The sequence below is a fragment of the Agelaius phoeniceus genome, chromosome 2 (genome assembly GCF_051311805.1).
Source record: "Agelaius phoeniceus isolate bAgePho1 chromosome 2, bAgePho1.hap1, whole genome shotgun sequence".
Taxonomy (NCBI): Eukaryota; Metazoa; Chordata; class Aves; order Passeriformes; family Icteridae; genus Agelaius; species Agelaius phoeniceus.
The window spans coordinates 2,462,294-2,482,766 of record NC_135266.1 but is presented as its reverse complement, the minus strand read 5'-3'; the positions used below and the strand labels follow the sequence as shown (position 1 = coordinate 2,482,766).

Below are 20,473 nucleotides of genomic sequence, written 5' to 3'. Positions count from 1 at the left end.
TACCCTCTCAGAAATAGGAACTTCAGCTTTCCAATGTGAAGAATTTGAATTAACAACATTACCTGGGGACTTTTGAGCTTTTTGGTTTTTTGCCCTTTGGGATATCCAGATTTCATCCTCTATTACATGCAGATGTCAAGATGCCAAAATTCAAAATAAATTTCCTTTTCAACCCAAACCCTGATTCTGTGGTGACCCATCCACCACCTCTCAGGAGGATTTGTACATATTTTATTTGTACAATATTTTATTCTTTCTGGGCATATTTTGACCTCTCAGAAGCAGGAATTTCCACCTTCACCTTTCCAATGTGAAGAATTTGAATTATCTGGGGACTTTTGGCCTTTTTTTTTGCCCACCTTGCCAAAGGAAATCCCTCTTTTGGGGCTTTGAGTAGCAACATTTTTTCTTTTCTGCTCTTTAGGATATCCAGATTTCATCCTCTATTACATGCAGATGTCAAGATGCCAAAATCCAGGATAAATTTCCTTTCCAACCCAAATTTCTGTGATTCTGTGATCACCCATCCACCACCTCTCAGGATAAGAATTACTTGCACACATTTTATTTGTACAACATTTTATTCTTTCTGGGCATATTTTACCCTCTCAGAAGTAGTAACTTCCACCTTTCCAATATGAAGAATTTGAATTAACAACTTTTGGGATTTTTTTGCCCACCTTGCCAAAGGAAATCCCTTTTTTTGAGGCTTTGAGTAGCAGCTGTATTTTGTGTGAGCCTGTGGTTAAAATCCACATTATTTTGATGGCTGTTGATGATGCTGTGGCCAGCAGAAAGCAGCTTCCTTATTTTGAAATCCATTTTTAATCAGCCATGAAATGGTTATTTTGGAATTATTTTATTTGCCTACCTTGACAAGGGAAATCCCTTTTTTGGGGCTTTGAGTAGCAGCATTTTTTTCTTTTCTGCTCTTTGGGATATCCAGATTCCATCCTCTACTATATGAAGATGTCAAGTGTCAAGATGCCAAAATTCAAAATAAGCTGCTTCCTTATTTTGAAATCCATTTTTAATCAGCCATGAAATGGTTATTTTGGAATTATTTTATGGAATTACTGCGAGTCTGCCTTGGAGCTGGCACAGCCCAAACATGAGAGGCTTTCCAAAATATTCACCAATTATTTGCAAACAGAATTTGCTGTCCCTAATTCAGCTGCTTTGGAGAGCTGGAAGAGCTCTGAGCTTTAATTCTGAATTTAGAAATCTTGTGGTTCCTCTTGGCACGGGCAGGGCTGAAACTCTGCTGCTTGATGAGAGCATTTTTGGGGTTTTAATTTTCATTTCCATGCGAGCAGAGCCAGCTGAGCTCTGCTGTTGTGTCGAATTCACCACGAGAAAAGCAAAATATTTTTCTGGAATTCACCTTGAGAAAAGCAAAATATTGTTCTGGAATTCAGCATGAAAAAGCAGTGAATTTTTCAGGATTGTTACCTCTTCACATGATCTGTGACTTGAAATCAGGAAAAAGAAAAACTCAGTTCTTTCTTCAGGAGGAAATTCTGTGTAGGGATGCTGGAGATAATCTTCATTTGTGTGTTTTACGGGAAAAATGGCATTGGTGAAATTAATTCCTCTTTGAGGATTTAATTCCTCCTCTTAGGGAACAGCAGCTTTTCTGGATCTCTTTTTCCTTTGAAAAATTATGTGTATAGTAAACATTCCATCAGGTCTAATAACATTAAAGAGAAAAATTAATTTTATAATGAATCAAAATTAATTATGGTATTTTATTTTATTTTATAAATGAATTTATAAATCAATATCATTTCTAAATAGCATTATAAATTATGAATTATTATATTATTTCTAATATATAAATTATTTTTAATTAACTTAATTTTAATAAATTATTTACAATATTTATAATATTTATAATAGTTATAATAGTTATAATATTCTAATTTATAATTATTATTTTATTTGCTATATTAAAAATATTAAAATTTTATTTATTTGTTTTAAAATATTATTAAAGATAATATTCTAAACTTCACTTGGCAAACAAACTATTTCAAATTTTAGCCACAGCTTTAAAGCTAAACTAAGTTTTAGCCAAACTTTAGAGCTCAGCTGCCATTTCTTAAGGATTTTATTTTAAAATCAGCTCTCACTGAAACACTTTGAGACAAAAAAAAACCCTTTTTCTCCTGGAAGTTTGCATTAAACTTCTCCTTAATCTCTTACATCATCATTTATGTTTACATTGTTTATATATTATGTTTATTTATGTGGTTCTATATTTATGTTTCTTTATGTACTATTATTATGGTATATTTATATATATATATATATAATTATATATAATTATATATATTTATATATATAAATATATATATGTATAAAATATATATATATATTTATATATATATATATATTAAATTTTTTAGTATTCTACCTCTACTTTTTATTACAGAAGGATTAAACCCCAGACATTTTATCTGTGGGAGTATTTTTATGAAATCCTGGGTTCATTGACACGGAAGGAACGCAGTGTTTTGATTGCTTTTACACAGCAAAATGTTAATAATACTTAATAATATTTTTTTTTTCCCCCAAAGATTTCATGCAGCACCATTCTCAATGGGAAAAAAGCCATGCAAGTGAAATAATTGTGCTGTGGCTGCCAATTGATGAAGCCACAATTGGGAAAAACTGAGGAAATTTGATTGAGTGCCCAGCAAAATGTGTCCAGTGAGCGCCTCAGGGCTGATGCTTGTACCATACAAAAAATCAGAATATGCACCAGCATTTGCAACTTTTGACACCTCCTGTGTGTATTTTTCAATTAAATGTTCAGTGTTTCAATTCATTAATTAACGTTCCACGAAATGAATTGGAATTTTCAGTTAAATGGTGAGAGACGAGAATTCGGAAATCGAAGCTCGCACGCTTCTGACCAAGGACAATTGAGGCAATGGGGAAATTTGGCTGAAATTTTAGTTAATAATTAATCTTTAAATGTATTTTTTCAGAAGGAGAGTTCAGTGAATGGACAGGGCCAAATTAATTAGTTAATTTGGCTGAAATTTTAGTTAATAATTAATCTTTAAATGTATTTTTTCAGAAGGAGAGTTCAGTGAATGGACAGGGCCAAATTAATTAGTTAATTTGGCTGAAATTTTAGTTAATAATTAATCTTTAAATGTATTTTTTCAGAAGGAGAGTTCAGTGAATGGACAGGGCCACAAGAAATGGCAGTATGAAATTGCTGCCTTTTGGTTCAGGGTAGAAACTGCTGTGTGTGCCTTCAGAACGAGGAGAATAATTCAAATTATTTCCCAGTTAGCACTGGGTGAAGAAAACTGGGAATTTGCTGCATCCAGAACCTCAATTTGGAGCACAATGGATGTTGCAGGCAGAAAAGAAAAGAAATTAAAGGAAATAATGGGAAAAAAATCAAAGGTTTTAGAGGGTTCTCCTAAGTATAAATTAATTCCGTGACTTTAAGTATTGATGAAACATTTAATAATAAGAAGAGAGGAAAAATATTAATTTAAATAAGGAAAATAATTGTAATATTTTTGAGGTCTTTCACAGTTCCTTCTGTGACTTTAGGTATTAATGAAACTTTTAATAATAATAAGAAAGGAAAAAAATTAATTTAAATAAGTGAAAAAATTGTTGTTACTCATTTTTAGGTCTTTCACAGTTCCTTCTGTGATTTCAAGTATTGCTGAAACTTTAAATAATAAAAATATAAAATAAAAAAAATTAATTTAAATAAGGAAAATAATCGTTATTACTAATTTTTGAGGTCTTTCACAGTTCCTTCTGTGATTTCAAGTATTGATGAAACTTTAAATAATAAAAATAAAAATAAAAAAAATTAAATAAGTGAAAAAATTGTTGTTACTCATTTTTAGGTCTCTCACAGTTCCTTCTGTGATTTTAAGTATTAATGAAAATTTTAATAATAATAATAAGATAAAGGAAAAAATTAATATAAATAAGGAAAATAATTGTTATTATTAATTTTTGAGGTGTTTCACAGTTCCTTCTGTGATTTTAAGTACTGATGAAACTTTTAATAATAATAAGATAAAGGAAAAATATTAATTTAAATGAGGAAAATAATTAATTCTAATTTTTAAGGTTTTTCACAGTTCCTTCTGTAATTTTAAGTATTGATGACATTTTAAATAATAATAAGATAAAGGAAAAAAATATTAATTTTAAGAAGTGAAAAAATTATTACTAATTTTTAGGTCTTTCACATTTCCTTCTGTGACTGAGTATTGATGAAACTTCTAATAATAAGAAGATGATAAAGGAAAAAATAATTTAAATAAGTGAAATAATTATTACTAATTTTTGAGGTGTTTCACAGTTCCTTCTGTGATTTTAAGTATTGATGAAACTTTTAATAATAATAAGATAAAGGAAAAAAATAATTTAAATGAGGAAAGTAATTATTACTAATTTTTAGGTCTTTCGCAGTTCCTTCTGTGATTTTAAGTATTGATGAAACATTTAATAATAAGATAAAGGAAAAAATTAATTTAAATGAGGAAAATAATTCTAATTTTTTAGGTCTTTTGCAGTTCCTTCTGTGATTTTAAGTATTGATGAAACTTTTAATAATAATAAGATAAAGGAAAAAAATAATTTAAATGAGGAAAAGAATTATTACTAATTTTTAAGTCTTTCACAATTCCTTAAGAAGGAATGGAATTTTTTTGTTGTCGAAATTCTTTCATTTTTCCCACTTTGCAAGGCTCTGGGAAGGATCCTGGGAGGGCACCTCACACAATTTTAATAAGATAAAGGAAAAAAAATTAATTTAAATGAGGAAAAGAATTGTTACTAATTTTTAGGTCTTTCGCAGTTCCTTCTGTGATTTTAAGTATTGATGAAACATTTAATAATAAGATAAAGGAAAAAATTAATTTAAATGAGGAAAATAATTCTAATTTTTTAGGTCTTTCACAGTTCCTTCTGTGATTTTAAGTATTGATGAAACTTTTAATAATAATAAGATAAAGGAAAAAATTAATTTAAATGAGGAAAAGAATTATTATTAATTTTTTAGGTTTTTCCCAGTTCCTTAACAAGGAATGGAATTTTTTGTTGTTGTTGAAATACTTTAATTTTTCCCACTTTTCAGGCTCTGGGAAGGATCCTGGGAGGGCACCTCACACAATTTTAATAAGATAAAGGAAAAAAATTAATTTAAATGATGAAAATTATTACTAATTTTTTAGGTCTTTCGCAGTTCCTTCTGTGATTTTAAGTATTGATGAAACTTTTAATAATAAGATAAAGGAAAAAATTAATTTAAATGAGGAAAATAATTATTACTAATTTTTGAGTCTTTCACAATTCCTTAACAAGGAATGGAATTTTTTTGTTGTTGAAATACTTTAATTTTTCCCACTTTTCAGGCTCTGGGAAGGATCCTGGGAGGGCACCTCAGACAATTTTTATTTCTGCTCGTTTGAACTTCCATGGTAAATCCAGTGTGGTTTGTTGTGCTCCTGGAGCGGCTGTTTGGGAATAACCTCAGCTCCTCTCTGCTCCACCATGGCAGCTCTTTCACAGCCTCAGTGATTCAAGCCAGGAAATGAAGTGATGTCTTCAGAAACTGCAGAGAAATTTTCATAAGGAAATGCAATCACCGTGGCTAGAAATTGGCCAGAAAATCACATTAAAATCTCTGTGTGAGCAGAAAGTTCTCCCTTGGCTTTTTTCCACCTGAAAGGGAGCTAAGGAGTAAGGGATAATGAGGAATATTGGATAAATTCACCTTCACCATGGGTTATTTTTGAGATCTTCATGTGTGTGATGCCTCACTGTGAATTAGTGAATCCAATGCTGATTTAAAATGGATTTGTTATTTTCCTGAAGTGTTTCTGGCTCTGCTGCATTGGGCTTGTGTTGAGATTTTCTCTGAAAGTGACCAAATTTGAGCATTTTTACAGCATCTTAGAATCATGGAATGGCTTGGGCTGGGAGGGACCTTTAAAAGTCACCCAGTGCCACCCCTGCCATTGATGCCTCAGGTTTAACTTTTATTATTTTCACATTCTGTGCTGCTTCAGTGTGTGGGTCTGGGTTCACATTCTGGGATGCTGAGCTCTGTGCACAGAGCAGGGAGACAAAACAATTCCTGCTCCAGCTGGGCACCAAGGCCAAATGATCCAAATCTCAGCCCCAGAGCACAAACCCCGTGGGCTGGAGAGAGAAAAACAAGCAGGGTGGGACTGCAGGGGCTAAAGCTGGGATGGGACAATGAACTGCAAGATGCAAATGGAGCAGAACTGATCCCAGGGACAGAGCCCGTGCCCGGCCGTGCATTTTGGGGCCATTTTGGTTCATCTTGGGTGCAGCCCTGGCTGGGCTCTGGTGCTGCCCAAGGTGCATCCATGGAGGAGATGCTTTGAATCAATCCCTGCTTTATTCTGGAGCTCTGCCCAGCCTCTGTTCTCTGCCTCACCAAGGGCAGGGACACCTCCCACTGTCCCAGGCTGCTCCAGCCCCAGTGCCCAGCCTGGCCTTGGGCACTGCCAGGGATCCAGGGGCAGCCCCAGCTGCTCTGGGAATTCCATCCCAGCCCCTCATTTCCATCACAGGAAACAATTCCTTCCTCATATCTGATCTGAACCTGGAAAATGTTCAGTGTGAAGCCATTCCCTGTGTGCTGTCCCTGCATCCCCTGGAAATTGTCTCTCTCCAGCTTTCCTGGGGCTCCTGCAGGCCCTGCAAGGCCACCCTGAGCTCAGCCCAAAGCTTCTCCTGTGCAGGTGAACAATCCCAGCTGTGCCAGCCTTTCCTCCCAGCAGAGCTGCTCCATCCCTCTGCCCATCCTGGAGCCTCCTCTGGGCTCTCTGCAGCAGCTCCAGCTCCTCCCTGGGCTGGGCCCAGGCCTGGGGCAGCTCTGCAGGTGGGAAATCACCTGAGGGGGCACAGGGGCACAATCCCCCCCTCACTGTGGGGTTCTGGCCTGGGGCAGGTCCAGATCTCATCCCCAGCACCCCCAGATCCTCCTCCCAGGCTGCTCCATCTGCTCATCCCAGCCTGGCTGGATCCCAGGGGTTGCCCCATCCCAGGGTCAGGACCTCACTCTTGGTTTTTGTTGATCCTTTTGGTGTTCCCAGGCCCTGTCCCGAGGCTGTGTCACTTGCACTTTCTAGTGGGATGGCCAACAATCTCTTGGTACAAGGACTTTTAAGACTGAACTATCCAATGAAGAACTGACACCTGGATTATTTTCCCTTTTAACCCAATAACTGATCCCACAGAGCTGCAATGGGGACTTTTCTGCCCAATTACAAAATGCCACCCAAACCCATGGAGAAGAAGGAGGAAGGAGAAGCATGAAGAACAAACCCAGGACCACACCCTGTGCCCTCCATCTTGCTGCCATCCACAACACACTAAAAACCCCAAAACCTCAATTTCTCACCCAGTGATGCACCTGCACTGCTCTCTATAAAAATCTGTTTCACACTTTTGTGGATTCCAGTCTATGTTGAAGTCTGGGAAACTTTCTCCATGGATGAGGGTCAGGGCACCCCAGAGCAGACAGACAAATATTCAACACAGGGCAGTTCTCTTCTGTGCTGGGTTCCATCTCAGACAAGAAGGGCTGGATCTGGCTTTGATCAATGTGTTTATAAATTTTATTTTAGCCTGAAGATTCTACTCTTACCATGTTATGATAAATATATTTCATTGCATCCTGGTAAATCTTCTGTTTCTCAAATCTTGGCACTCCAGTTGTATTCCCTAACAAAATCTGTTTCATTCCCATTTGTCCCATGTTCACTTTTGGCTTTGGGTAGCTTTTTCAAGCAAGGTTGTGGATTGAAAAGATTACTTACTAGATGGGGAAAAGTGAAATAAATTGTTCAAAACAGGACAAGTTTTTGCTTTTCAAATTAAAAATCGAAAGAAACTCCTAAACTCTCCTCACATCTGCCCTGGAAACGCCCTCCTTTGCTGTAACTTTGTGGTCTTGATGATATTCACAGAGAAACTGATTTACTGAATAAAGAAGTTCTTTAAGTTTGCAGTTTTGGAACATGACCAGTGTGTCTGAACCCAGGTTTCAAATTTTACTGGCATTTTGTTGGCAAACTAATTTTTTGGAGTCCTTTCTTATTTGGGTATGTTTCCTGACACCTCTGCCTGTATGGTGCTGTGTTTTAAAATTCTCTTTTTCTTTCTCTTTTTTTTTTCAAGAGGAAAAGCCTATAAACATAGACAAAGGACTAATTATAAAATAGCAGGTCTAAAAATAGAGAGGCAAGAAAATTACCAGCTGAAAAATGCAGTGGGCAGAGAAAAGAAGAAAGAAAAAGAGGATTTCATGGTAGAGTTCTGCAATTCCACCAGCAAAGCATGAACCATTCCCCATTTATAATACCATCATTTCAATCAAGCATGGGGGGTAAAAAAGAGGTGATTTAGGTGATTTAATCTTCCCTTCAGCCCTCTGGCATCTCTTGCTGCAGCTTTCATTTCTGGAGAGCTGAAAACCATCTCAGGAGGCTCTGGCCAGCTCCCAGGCCTCCTCCATCCTGCATTTCCCTGGAACTGAATTGTTATTATTGCCCTGAGGAGGGATTTACCCAGCCAGCCCAAGGCTCTGGGAGCTCCTCACCCACGTCATCCGTTCAGGAGAATATTCCTTGCTGGAAATGCCCTGTCTAGGTCAGGACAATCTTCTTTTTGTAGCATTTCTTGAGGGAACAAGGAACCAGCTGTGCAAGGTTGCAGTGCTTTTTTAGCTTTCCCCATGGCTGGGATATTGTAATCCCTTTAATGCTTTTCCTCCCTGCTGCAGGACTTTGGTGTATCCAAGGAGTTCAAGGAGAATTTGACATTAAATGGCCCTTTCTGTGCTGACTTTGCTGCGGGGGAACCCACTAGAAAGTGAAAGGAGCAGTGAATTTTTGCATTAGAACAGAAGAGTGCATTCATGTCAAGGGGCATTCTGGTAAATGGGTTTTTTTCCTTGCTGGATTTAGGCACAGTTTTAAGTGAGATTTCTGTCATTTAAATCAGCCTGAGTTGGATTAACAGCTGAGGTGTTCTCCTTGTCTCAGCTGGGGGAGCCAATCTTCTGGGAGCACCTGGTTGTGTGTAAAATGCCTCATGGAAAAATGTAAATATTTAGGCTTGTTAGAGAGTGTGCAAATGGCTTTAGGATCCTGCCTGGGAGATGGGATTCCAGTGACCACCACTGGGGCTAAATCATTGATTTGACAGTTACAATGGCTAATTTCTGTTAAATTTAACAGTTACAATGGCTAATTTCTGTTAAATTTAACAGTTACAATGGCTAATTTCTGTTAAACACTGATTTAACAGTTACAATGGCTAATTTCTGTTAAATCACTGATTTAACAGTTACAATGGCTAATTTCTGTTAAATTTAACAGTTACAATGGCTAATTTCTGTTAAATCACTGATTTAACAGTTACAATGGCTAATTTCTATTAAATCACTGATTTAACAGTTACAATGGCTAATTTCTGTTAAATCACTGATTTAACAGTTACAATGGCTAATTTCTGTTAAATTTAACAGTTACAATGGCTAATTTCTGTTAAATCACTGATTTAACAGTTACAATGGCTAATTTCTATTAAATCACTGATTTAACAGTTACAATGGCTAATTTCTGTTAAATTTAACAGTTACAATGGCTAATTTCTATTAAATCACTGATTTAACAGTTTACAATGGCTAATTTCTGTTAAATTTAACAGTTACAATGGCTAATTTCTGTTAAATCACTGATTTAACAGTTACAATGGTCAATTTCTATTAAATCACTGATTTAACAATTAAAATGGCTGATTTCTATTAAATCACTGATTTAACAGTTACAATGGTTAATTTCTATTAAATTTAACAGTTACAATGACTAATTTCTATTAAATCACTAATTTAACAGTTACAATGGCTAATTTCTATTAAATCACTGATTTAACAGCTACAATGGCTAATTTCTATTAAATCACTGATTTAACAGTTACAATGGCTGATTTCTGTTAAATCACTGATTTAACAGCTACAATGGCTAATTTCTGTTAAATCACTGATTTAACAATTAAAATGGCTGATTTCTGTTAAACACTGATTTAACAGTTACAATGGCTAATTTCTGTTAAATCACTGATTTAACAATTAAAATGGCTGATTTCTGTTAAACACTGATTTAACAGTTACAATGGCTAATTTCTGACTGATTTCAGCCAGACCTAAATGCCTGCTGGAAACACCAGGGCTGCCAAGTTCCTGTGCATTTTCTGGAGTCAAGAATCCTTGAAGGTTTCTAGTCCAAACTCTTTTCTTTTCAGCAGAGTCAACAATGAATTCTGACCAGCTTGATAAAGGCTTTTTCCAGTCAGGTCTGGAAGAACTCCACATCCTATTCCAGAGTTTGGTTATCCCCTCAGCCCAGTGTTACTCACTGGCTGGATGTGTGTGCCATCTCCTCCTCGATTCCCTCCTTTCCTTCACCTCTTATTAAACTTCTGGAGACATCAAACAGGACAAGTCTTGGAGAGCCCCCTGAGGGTCTGCAGCTGTATCCAGCCCTCAGCTGGAGCACAAACCAGGATTTTCAATCCCAGAATCCAGACCCTTTCTGCTCAAGGCTTGACTTGGATCCAGGGATGGAGATACTTTCCCTCTCAGTCTGGCACCGCCCCGACGTTCCTGACCACGAGGATGGGAGAGCTGGATGTGCCCTCAGCACTCTCAGATCCATCCCCTCACCAATCTTGGTGCCAAGATTGCCCAAGAGATTTATGAGATCAATTCTTTTCTACTGCTGGGGTTTCCTCTTCTCCCTGAGCCCTGGGTAAAGTCCTGAAGACTTTGCTGGTGAAGCCCTGGGCAAAGAATTCCTTGAGTAGCTCAGCCTGAGGTGTATCCACTGTGTTTTAGCCTCAGCCAGCTGAGACCCCACATTTTCCTTCCTTTTTTTCTTTTTTAAAAATTTTTAACCACATTCCAGTAGAAGTTTTTGTTGCCTTTTTTTCCCCCCCAATCTCTGATATAATTGAGCTTTCCATTCTTTGGACCATATTTCTGCATTTCTCCTTTGTAATATTCCTCCTTGCTTCCATCTTTTTTGGACATTTTTTACACTCTTAGGTTCCCTTTTTTAGCCAAAGCAGCCTCTGTTCACGTCCTTATTTTCCTCAGGATTGTGACAGGGTTATTTTGCGGGGGGGAATTTGTAAAGATCAGATCTTTTGAGCTCCTTTGCCCCTCAGAGATGTCACCCATAAAATCCCATCTCCCAGGTACCCAAATAAACCGAATGCAGAGTTTGTTCGTCCTCAAAACTTTCCTACATTTCCTGGTTTGGTGGCTTTTAGCGATTCCCAGTGTGGTGTCACTCACAGAAACTGCTGCTTTGGGGTCAGTAACAACATTTATTTTATATTTGATAGAATCACAGAATGCTTTGGGTTGGAAGGGACATCCAAGATTGTCCAGTTTCATCCATGGCATGGGGCAGGGGCACCTTCCACCATCCCAGGCTGCTCCAGCCTGGCCTTGGGCACTGCCAGGGATCCAGGGGCAGCCACAGCTGCTCTGGGAATTCTTTCCAGGGCCTTCCCACCTTCCCAGAGAAATATTTTTTCCCAATATCTAATCCAAACCTACTCTCATCCATGGTGTCTTCTCCTCTAACTGTGGCCCACCAACCTAAATAATTCTGGAATTCATTGACTTGACTAAAATTGAAAGGGTTTGGGTTTTTGGGGTTTTTTTTTTTGGGATTTCTTTGGTGGGTTTTTTTGGTAGGTTTTTTTTTGGGGGGGTTGGGTTTTTTGGGGTTTTTTTGTGTTTTTTTACAATACTCTCTAAACAACCTCTTTGAGAGTGAGATTTTCAGGCAAGGAACTCAAAGGGAAAGGACAAATCTGCCCATAACTCTTGTGCCCAGGTATTTGAACATCTGGAATGCTCTGCTGGCTGTGGTAATGCCCCTGCAATCCTGTAACACAGCAGGATGCTTTAATGAGAGTTTCAACCTTAAACCCACAACTTCAATGAAATTTATAGCTGTTAACATTAGTCAAACGTGGTTCGGGGGGTTTCAGTTCCCATTTTATGTTCATGTAGGATGAAAAGTCGTTGTGTTGGCAGGAGAGCCCTCCTTACACTTGGAATTTCTGTAAAATAATTAAATATTGTTTATTACTCCTGTCAGCGCTCATAATATGCACTGCAGGGTGGGGAGGAGGGTATTTGTATAAAAAACTGTGCTAGAACCTCTCACTATTTCAGCTGAATGCCAAAAGTGCCTTGCTCACATTTTGGAAAATACCACAAAAATGTTGAAAAAAAAAGAAAAGTTTACATAAAATTCCAGGATCATCTTCTATGATCATATAGATGTCATCTGATATTCTTCCTGATGGGTAAATTTATTTAATCTTCTATCTCATTCTGGTTTTTGGAATTAATACACAGAACATGATGGTTAAAGAGCACAAAAAGAAGAAAAAGAAAATAAAAAAAAGATAACTTCTTGAAGGAAAATATTTCATGGAGGGGGGGAAATGTGGTGAGCACTGTGATTAAGCCACTCTGCAGAAAAATGAAATTGTTAAGCCTGCAAGTGATTAAGTTGAAAGAGAAGAAGGGAAGTCAATATGTAAAAAAGTGCACGTACAGTTAATCTTTCTGGTAAGGAAAATCCAAGTTGTTTCTCCCAGAGAAGAAAAAAACCCCACCAAACTAACAAGCACACACCATGCTCAGAGCTCTGAGCTGAGGGAAGGCAGGCAGGAGGCTGTGTGGAGAATTTTATTATCATTGGCTTCATGTTAATTCCAGCACAATCTCAGGAAGCAGTAAAAAAATCGTTCTGTGTGTCTGTCGGTGCATCAGCCTGGGAATTAACAACTTCCCCATGCTGTGTCCTTTAAAGAATTTCTTTGTGACCCTTGAAAGCCCAGCCTCAGCCTGTCCATGTAATAAGTTGTTACCTGCTGCCAAGTCTCCAAGAGCTGCATCATCTGTTCTCCTAATTGTATCTCTTTGGTGCACAAGCCTGTGTTTTGCATTCCTAATTAGCTTTTCTCCTGCTCTGTTTATTTTCCTCCCCTCATGGCAGCACATGATTTTTATTTTTCTTTTTTCATTACTTCAAAACAGATACATGAATGGAGGAGCAGCAGAAATCCGTGTGTTTCAACAAAGCCTGTAATTTCCTCCTAACTGTGTGTCCAAGTTTCAATTGGATTTTTATGTTGCAAAAACATGGAATTGGTGTTGTAATCAGGCTGCTCCCAGAAGACAGGGATAAAACCTCCTGAGCTTTGGGGGATTTTCCCCCTGAGGGGCTGGAGTGTGTCCAGGGAAGAGAAGGATCTGGAAAACAAATCCTGGGAGGAGCAGCTGAGGGAGCTGGAGAGGCTGAGCCTGGAGCAAAGGGGATCAGGGGGAGCTCATTGCAGGAGGGGCAGTGAGGGAGGATTGGGGAAAGTGAAAGGAGGAGAGGAAATGGCCTCAAATGGCACCAGGGCAGGCTCAGGTTGGAGACTGGGACAGAAAATTTCCCTGGCAGAGTGGTCAGGCCTTGGGCTGAGCTGCCCAGGGAGGTTTGGAGTCACTGAATTGTCCCAGAGCAGTCTAGATGTGGCCTTGGGGACAGGGATTGGGGTGATGCTGGTGGGGCTGGGTGATCCTGGGGGGCTCTTCCTGCCTTGATGATTCTGAGATTCAGTATCAAGGGGTAAAATTTACTTCTAAAGGTGGTAGAAAGGTGGGACTGGTCTCAGCATGTGATCCCCAATGTCCAGAGGAGACAATTCCCAAGGTGTGTTCCATGGAAGGTGACTGGCAAAGAGATTTTCTGGCTGTTGGCCTTTGATGGCATCTCCATGACTCAGGAATAACGGGGAAAACGTTGTGGGGCCTGGTCCAGCTGCTGCTGTTTGTGTGTCCCTACCCATGGCAGGGGATAGAACTGGATGATCTTTAAGGTTCCTTCCAAGCAAAACCATTCCAGGATTCTGTGATTTGTATTTAGCAAAGACATTTGTGATCCAGACTTTGCTTGGGCTGTCCAATAACCTCATCACCATGAAAGTAGAATCACAGAATCCCAGAATCCCTGGGTTGGGAGAGACCTTCAAGGCCATCGAGTCCAGCCCAGCCCCAACCCCTCAACTGAACCCTGGCACCCAGTGCCACATCCAGGCTTTGTTAAACACACCCAGGCATGGGGACTCCACCACCTCCCCGGGCAGCCATTCCAGAACTTTCTCACCCTTGCTGGAAAAACCTTTTCCCTGCTCTCCAGCCTGGATTTCCCTTGGTGCAGCTGGAGGCTGTGTGCTCTGGTTGTGTCAGTGCTGCTGGAGAAAGAGCCCAGGGCCAGCTGAGCCCAGGCCCCTTTCAGGAGCTGTGCAGAGTGAGGAGGGCAGCCCTGAGTCTCCTTTGCTCCAGGCTGAGCACCCCCAGCTCCCTCAGGGCTTCCTCACAGGGTTTGTGTTCCCAGCCCCTCTCCAGCCTCCTTGGCCCCTCTGCATGTGCTCAGTGTCCCAAGGTCCTTCCTAAATTTGAGGCCATTTCCTCTCCTCCTTTCCCTTGGGACATGGCAGCAGAGCCCAACCCTCCCTCAGTGCCCCTCCTGGCAGGGAGTTGTGCAGAGCCATTCCCAGAATTCCCAGAATCCCAGAATCCCTGGGTTGGGAGAGACCTTCAAGGCCATTGAGTCCAGCCCAGCCCCAACCCCTCAACTGAACCCTGGCACCCAGAGCCACATCCAGGCTTTGTTAAACACACCCAGGCATGGGGACTCCACCACCTCCCCGGGCAGCCATTCCAGAACTTTCTCACCCTTGCTGGAAAAAAACGTTTTTATAACATCCAACTTAAACTGATTTAGGCATTTGAAAGATGCTCTGAAATCTCTGGGTTTCTTGCACTTTGGTGCTGCCACAGCCCCAGGAGCTGCTGATGTCCCATTTATCAGCCTGTGGAGCAGGGCAATGAAAGGTTCCTCATCTCAGCACAAACAATTGTGTCTCTGTGGGACACTCACAGCTCCTCCTTGCTGCTCCTGCACCTCCTCAATTGCAGAGCTTGAAACAGCTCCCAAACCCGTCTGAAATTCAGGGCAAATTGGTTTTCTCAGCTGTTATAGAGATGGGGCAACTGAGAGGTGTTTTGAAAGATTTTATTCTATTCTGAGTCTTGAATAGTGAGATAGAAGAGATGTAAAACAATGCCATTCCATCAGAAGCCAATCTATTTCTTAATTACAGTACTTTATAAATGTTTCTATTTCAACTTATGAACTATTATGTATTTAAACTTAATAACTTCTACCACACAATAGTACTATTACTTCTAACACCAATTTTTTCCTTACATGGCCTTACTACAATACATCTTTCACAGTTCTAATTCTCTAAAATACCTAATCATTTTACAAAACCATATTTTAAATCTTACTTACACCTTATCTCAGTATTTACATACAAATATACATCACTGTGTAAACTTTCTATCAAATTTTAGAAATTCTTCACAAATCCATTTCTCACAGGAAATCATTGTGAATGGTGCTTTTTTTCTCTGATTTGAGCTGCCCTTACCCCTGAGACAAGATTGCTTTTATAGGAATGAACAACATGGTGTTTGTGCCTGTGGGAGAAGCAGATTTGTGGGCTAGACATCCCTTTTTGGGCTTACCTCACAAGCAACATCTTGAATATGTTTTATCTCTGAAATAACCCTGAAAATGTGAAATGGAGGAGGATCATGGTGCAGTTCAGATCTGTTTAAAAGTGGCTTGAACAAAGTTGTCACAGTAGGGTTTTTTCTTCTTTTCTTTTCTTTTTTTTTAATTTTATTTAAAGTGTAGCATTGACTCATTTGGTGGTGTTAAAGTGCACTTTCTACTTATCCCCAGAGGAAAGTTAGTATTCTTTTAGGTGAAACTATTTTAAAAGCAGAACACAAGCCTAAAATAAGCCAGTGTTCTCTAGAGCTCTCAGAAGGTGTAGATTTATTTACTGTAGTTAAATCATAATTAGTTCTCAGGGGATAGTGTATCTTTTAAACTGCTTTATTGCCACCATATTGGTTTTCTAAATAATCAGAAACTGCTGCTCTTATATTTTGTAGTATGACCAAAAATTCGCTGTAAGTAGAAACAAATGTTTGGAATTGCTGGTTGTCACTTGCTGAAGATAGGGACACCCAAAAAATGAGCATTTGAGGGAGAAGTGAGGAAATACAAAACCTGGGTTATCAGAACTCAAATGAACTGTAGCTCTGACTCATTTCAGATAAAATAATATTTTACATTATCCTTTTTCAGCCAATCATTTTTTAATGTTCTAACGGGTTTGGTTCGGGACTAAATGTTAACTGAAAAAAATGGTGGTGCAACGTTAACATAAAATATTACCTGATATTTAAGCCTTGATTTTCATGAATGTAGCTTAGTGTTGCAGCTGATAAGCATGTGGGGTTTTTGGTTTTTTCCCTAATTGGCAGGTTAATGTTCGAGTTGCCTGAGGAGATGGGTTTAATAGCAGTGGCTGTTCGACAAACACAAGGGAAAGGTGAGTAAATCTCCTTGTTTTATTCATAAATGTGTATTAAATACACAAAATAGGACATTTTAAGCTGCATTATGAGCATTTTTGATAATATAATCCATAGAATAAGCCTGTCCTCTTCTCCTCCTGCTCAAACTGTGGATTCAAACTCAAAACCCAAAAGTTAATAAGAGACCAAAGTAAACATTTTCAGGATGTTTGGTGGCTTTTGCAGAAATGATTTAATGGTCTCCTGGTTCCTGCCAAAAAAGTTTTGCCAGTCACAAAAGCTGCCATCACTACACTGAGTGTAACACAAGTCAGAGCTCCAGATGAAAACTGAAACTGGGTTAGCTGGAGCAGGACTGGGGCTTGACTTGCTCTGAGATTGAGTCTGAAGGACCTGCCTGAGCAGATCAATGTAAGCAAGTCGTGTTTCCTGCCCAGAAAAATGCTGGCACTTCTTTGAAAGCCACATTTATTCTGCTGCAAGAGCAGAGTGTGTGGCCCAAGAAGCTTTTTCTGAGCACAAATCCATGAAAAGATGATTCCCTGCTTGCAGTGCAGGGTGGTTCAGAGTTTGGGTGCATTTCTGGGTGCACACAGAGCATTTTCAGAAATGCTTTTCCACTTGAGCAAAGCAAGATCTTTAAAATGTGTCTGTCAGCAGAGACCAGGAAAATTCCTGGAAGCAGGGGATTTAGGACATGCTGGGAAATTGAGCAGCAGCTGCAGAACCTCAGAGCAGAATTCTAGAATGGCCTGGGTTGGGAGGGACCTTAAAGATCATCTTGTTCCACCCCCTGCCACACCTTCCACCAAACCAGGTTCTCAGAGCCCCTTCCAACCTGGCCTTGAACACTTACAGGGATACAGCAATATTTAAACAATTCCAATATTTTTTTTAAGAAAAAGCTTTGCACTTTAACCCTTTTTCTTTCAAAATTAGTTTGGAAAACTCCATTAAAGGAACTTTTGGTACATTCTTGGATGGATACCTTTGAAGCTTTCTCTTTAGTTATCTCTGTCTTTAGTTATCTTTTGTTATCTACATTCACAAGGTGATCTTTTTTATAAAAATGTTCTTGTCCTGAGTTGAAGTTCCCCTTTTTCCTCTCATGCCCAGGTCGTGGTGGGAACGTTTGGCTCAGTCCCATGGGCTGTGCCCTGTCCACTCTGCACCTCTCCATCCCTCTACATTCCAACCTGGGCCAGAGAATTCCTTTCATCCAGCACCTGGTGTCCTTGGCAGTGGTAGAGGCAGTCAGGTCCATCCCAGGATATGAGGTATGTCCTTCTAACTCCTCTCAAAATCCCTCCTTCCATTTCCAGGAAATTCAGATTTTTGCTGGGCCTTTTCTGTGCGTAATGGCTGAATGTATAATTCAGTTCTTTAAAACAATCTAAACTTAACCTTCCTCGCGTTTGATTATTGATATGTTTGGAGAAATCCAATATCCAGAGGGTGAATGTTCTTTTACAGAGCTGATCAAATGCACTGCACTCATTTCACTCTTAATCTTATGAAACTTAAGCCTCAATCCTCAGCAGTAAAGAAAAAGTCAGTTTTGTTTGCCCAACAATGGAGCTGATTTGTTTTGATTTTGAAGGAGAATAAGGAGGAGGGAAAAATGAATAAAACTGACAAATCCTTTTCTGCTTTTTCGTTGGTGCTGTTTCAGTGGTCACTTTATCCCTTTTAAAGGATTTTTCCAACCCTTGTTTAAGGTTGAAAACTGATTTCTAAAGCAAGAGCTGAGGAGAATTGCTCTCGAGAGGGAATCAAGTGTCCTGTCATCAGTATTAAAATGAAGAACCAGTCTTCTTTACCACCTCATATATCTCCTTTTTAATGTTACCATTTCCTAATATTTGCTAACTATAAAACTTTGGTATTTTACAGAAGTAGTTAACTAAAGCATATGTTTCCTATATTACAGAAAATCAATGACTTATACACATTTACACATGAACTTTATTATAGTGGCACCCAGTAGCTTTGCTGGAGTTTAGGGTCTGTCAGCCTTTCTATTAAAACCTTCTAAATTCAGTGCTTCATAACCTGACTGGAAAAACAAAATGCTTCAGGCTAAAATTTGCAATATAAAATATTTGGCTGGAGTGGATAATTTGACCACTTAAAAACAAAGGGACAAGGGTTAGTTTTATAAAATATGGGGATGACTGGGGAAGGAGCTGATTTATGAATGGAGGTGGTTTTGCTCCTTTGTGCCTGCCCTGATGTACTGTGGCATTTTTTAATTTTATTCCATTCAAGAGGAAAAAGGTGACTGAAGTTCCAAATATTGATGTAAAAAATGAGGATCGATAATGAGTGTACTGTACTGAGCATATGGAGAGTAAAGAGTGACCAGGGCAGATCTGCTGAACCTGAGGGGACATCAGCAGGGGGGCAAAACAGAGTTAAAGGTTTAGAATCAATGATGTTACAGCAAGAAAATGTTAAAAATTATCAAAGACTCAGTGCTTGAACTTCCCCTTTGCACTCAAGTCTTGCAAGGCTTTTCTGTATGTCCATCTCATACCAGCTGCAGCAGCCACAAACAATGGGATGATCTGCAGAGGGATGGAATCATGGAATGGGTTGGGTTGGAAGGGTCTGAAAGATCATCCCAGCCCTGCCATGGCAGGGACACCTCCCACTGTCCCAGGCTGCTCCAGCCCCAGTGTCCAACCTGGCCTTGGGCACTGCCAGGGATCCAGGGGCAGCCACAGCTGCTCTAAGAAACAACAACAACAAAAAATTTTCCCACCATCCCATCCAAACCTGTAATGTTTCAGTGTGAAGCCATTCCCTGGGTGCTGTCCCTGCATGCCCTGGAAATTGTCTCTCTCCAGCTTTCCTGGGGCTCCTGCAGGCCCTGCAAGGCCACCCTGAGCTCAGCCCAAAGCTTCTCCTGTGCAGGTGAACAATCCCAGCTGTGCCAGCCTTTCCTCCCAGCAGAGCTGCTCCATCCCTCTGCCCATCCTGGTTCCAAGAGGTCCATGGCTCAGTTTATCAGCCACTCATGGCTTTTAGGATGGCCACAGTTACTGACTCTGCTGAACCAGCAGTAACCAAGGCTTTGGTGTGGCTCCTCCCAGAGCAGATCTGAGGGCTCGGTGGAAGTTCCCTTGTCAGATGTTCATGCTGAGGATGCAAATGGGCTTCAAATCAAGAGGATGCTTTGTTCTCCCATTCTGAGAACAGCAGAGTCTCTCTAGTGAGGGAAGACAAGAATTGCTCCATTTCCAGCATATTCTGTGACATTTTGTGTGGTACCTGGTGAACACACTCTGTGGCAAAGTCACGTGTGGCATTCACATTTTCTGAAAAATCCCTTTGCCCAGGATTTTTCTCCTGTGAAGCTGAGAAGCCTCAGAGAAAAAGGAAAACAATTCTTATCTCATTTGCTTCTCCTGTGTTGTGCTCACCTGTGGAATGTGTTTGGAGATTGTTCACCCACAGGTGATTGTTCCATTGGATTCTGCTGGGAGTTGTTTTCACTCTTTGGCCAATCAGGGCCAAGCTGTGTCAGGACTCTGGAGAGAGTCAGGAGTTTTCATTATTATCTTTTTAGCCTTCTGTCTGTGTCCTTTCTGTATTCTTTAGTATAGTTTAGTAGAGCATTCTTTAATATAATATAGTATCATAAAATAATAAATCAGCCTTCTGAGAACATGGAGCCAGATTCATCATTCCTGCCTTCATGGGGGCACCCCACAAATCCAGCAGTGATGAGAACACCCAGCTGCCTCAGCTGTTCCTGCTGCTTGTTGTCACTTCAGTCACAGAGCTACTGTCTGCTGTCTCACAGGTGTGTGTTTCCCCCTTTTATCACTGAGAGCACCATTTCACTGTGTCATTCCTCCCATGTCTCCAGAGTCCCCTAAAATCCTTCCCCCGGTGCAGGGAGCCAAG

At 39.7% G+C, this 20,473-nt stretch overlaps 1 protein-coding gene across 4 annotated transcripts in view; it reads left to right on the top strand.

Moving 5' to 3' along the window:
- Window positions 1-20,473, top strand: part of HLCS (holocarboxylase synthetase) — a 153,482-nt gene that overhangs the window by 116,503 nt on the left and 16,506 nt on the right. For all 4 annotated transcript variants that reach the window (XM_077193160.1, XM_054628172.2, XM_077193155.1 and 1 more), the window contains exons 7-8: window positions 16,508-16,575; window positions 17,678-17,838. In XM_077193160.1, the coding sequence (XP_077049275.1) occupies window positions 16,508-16,575; window positions 17,678-17,838 (229 nt within the window). The remainder of the gene's footprint in view (window positions 1-16,507; window positions 16,576-17,677; window positions 17,839-20,473) is intronic.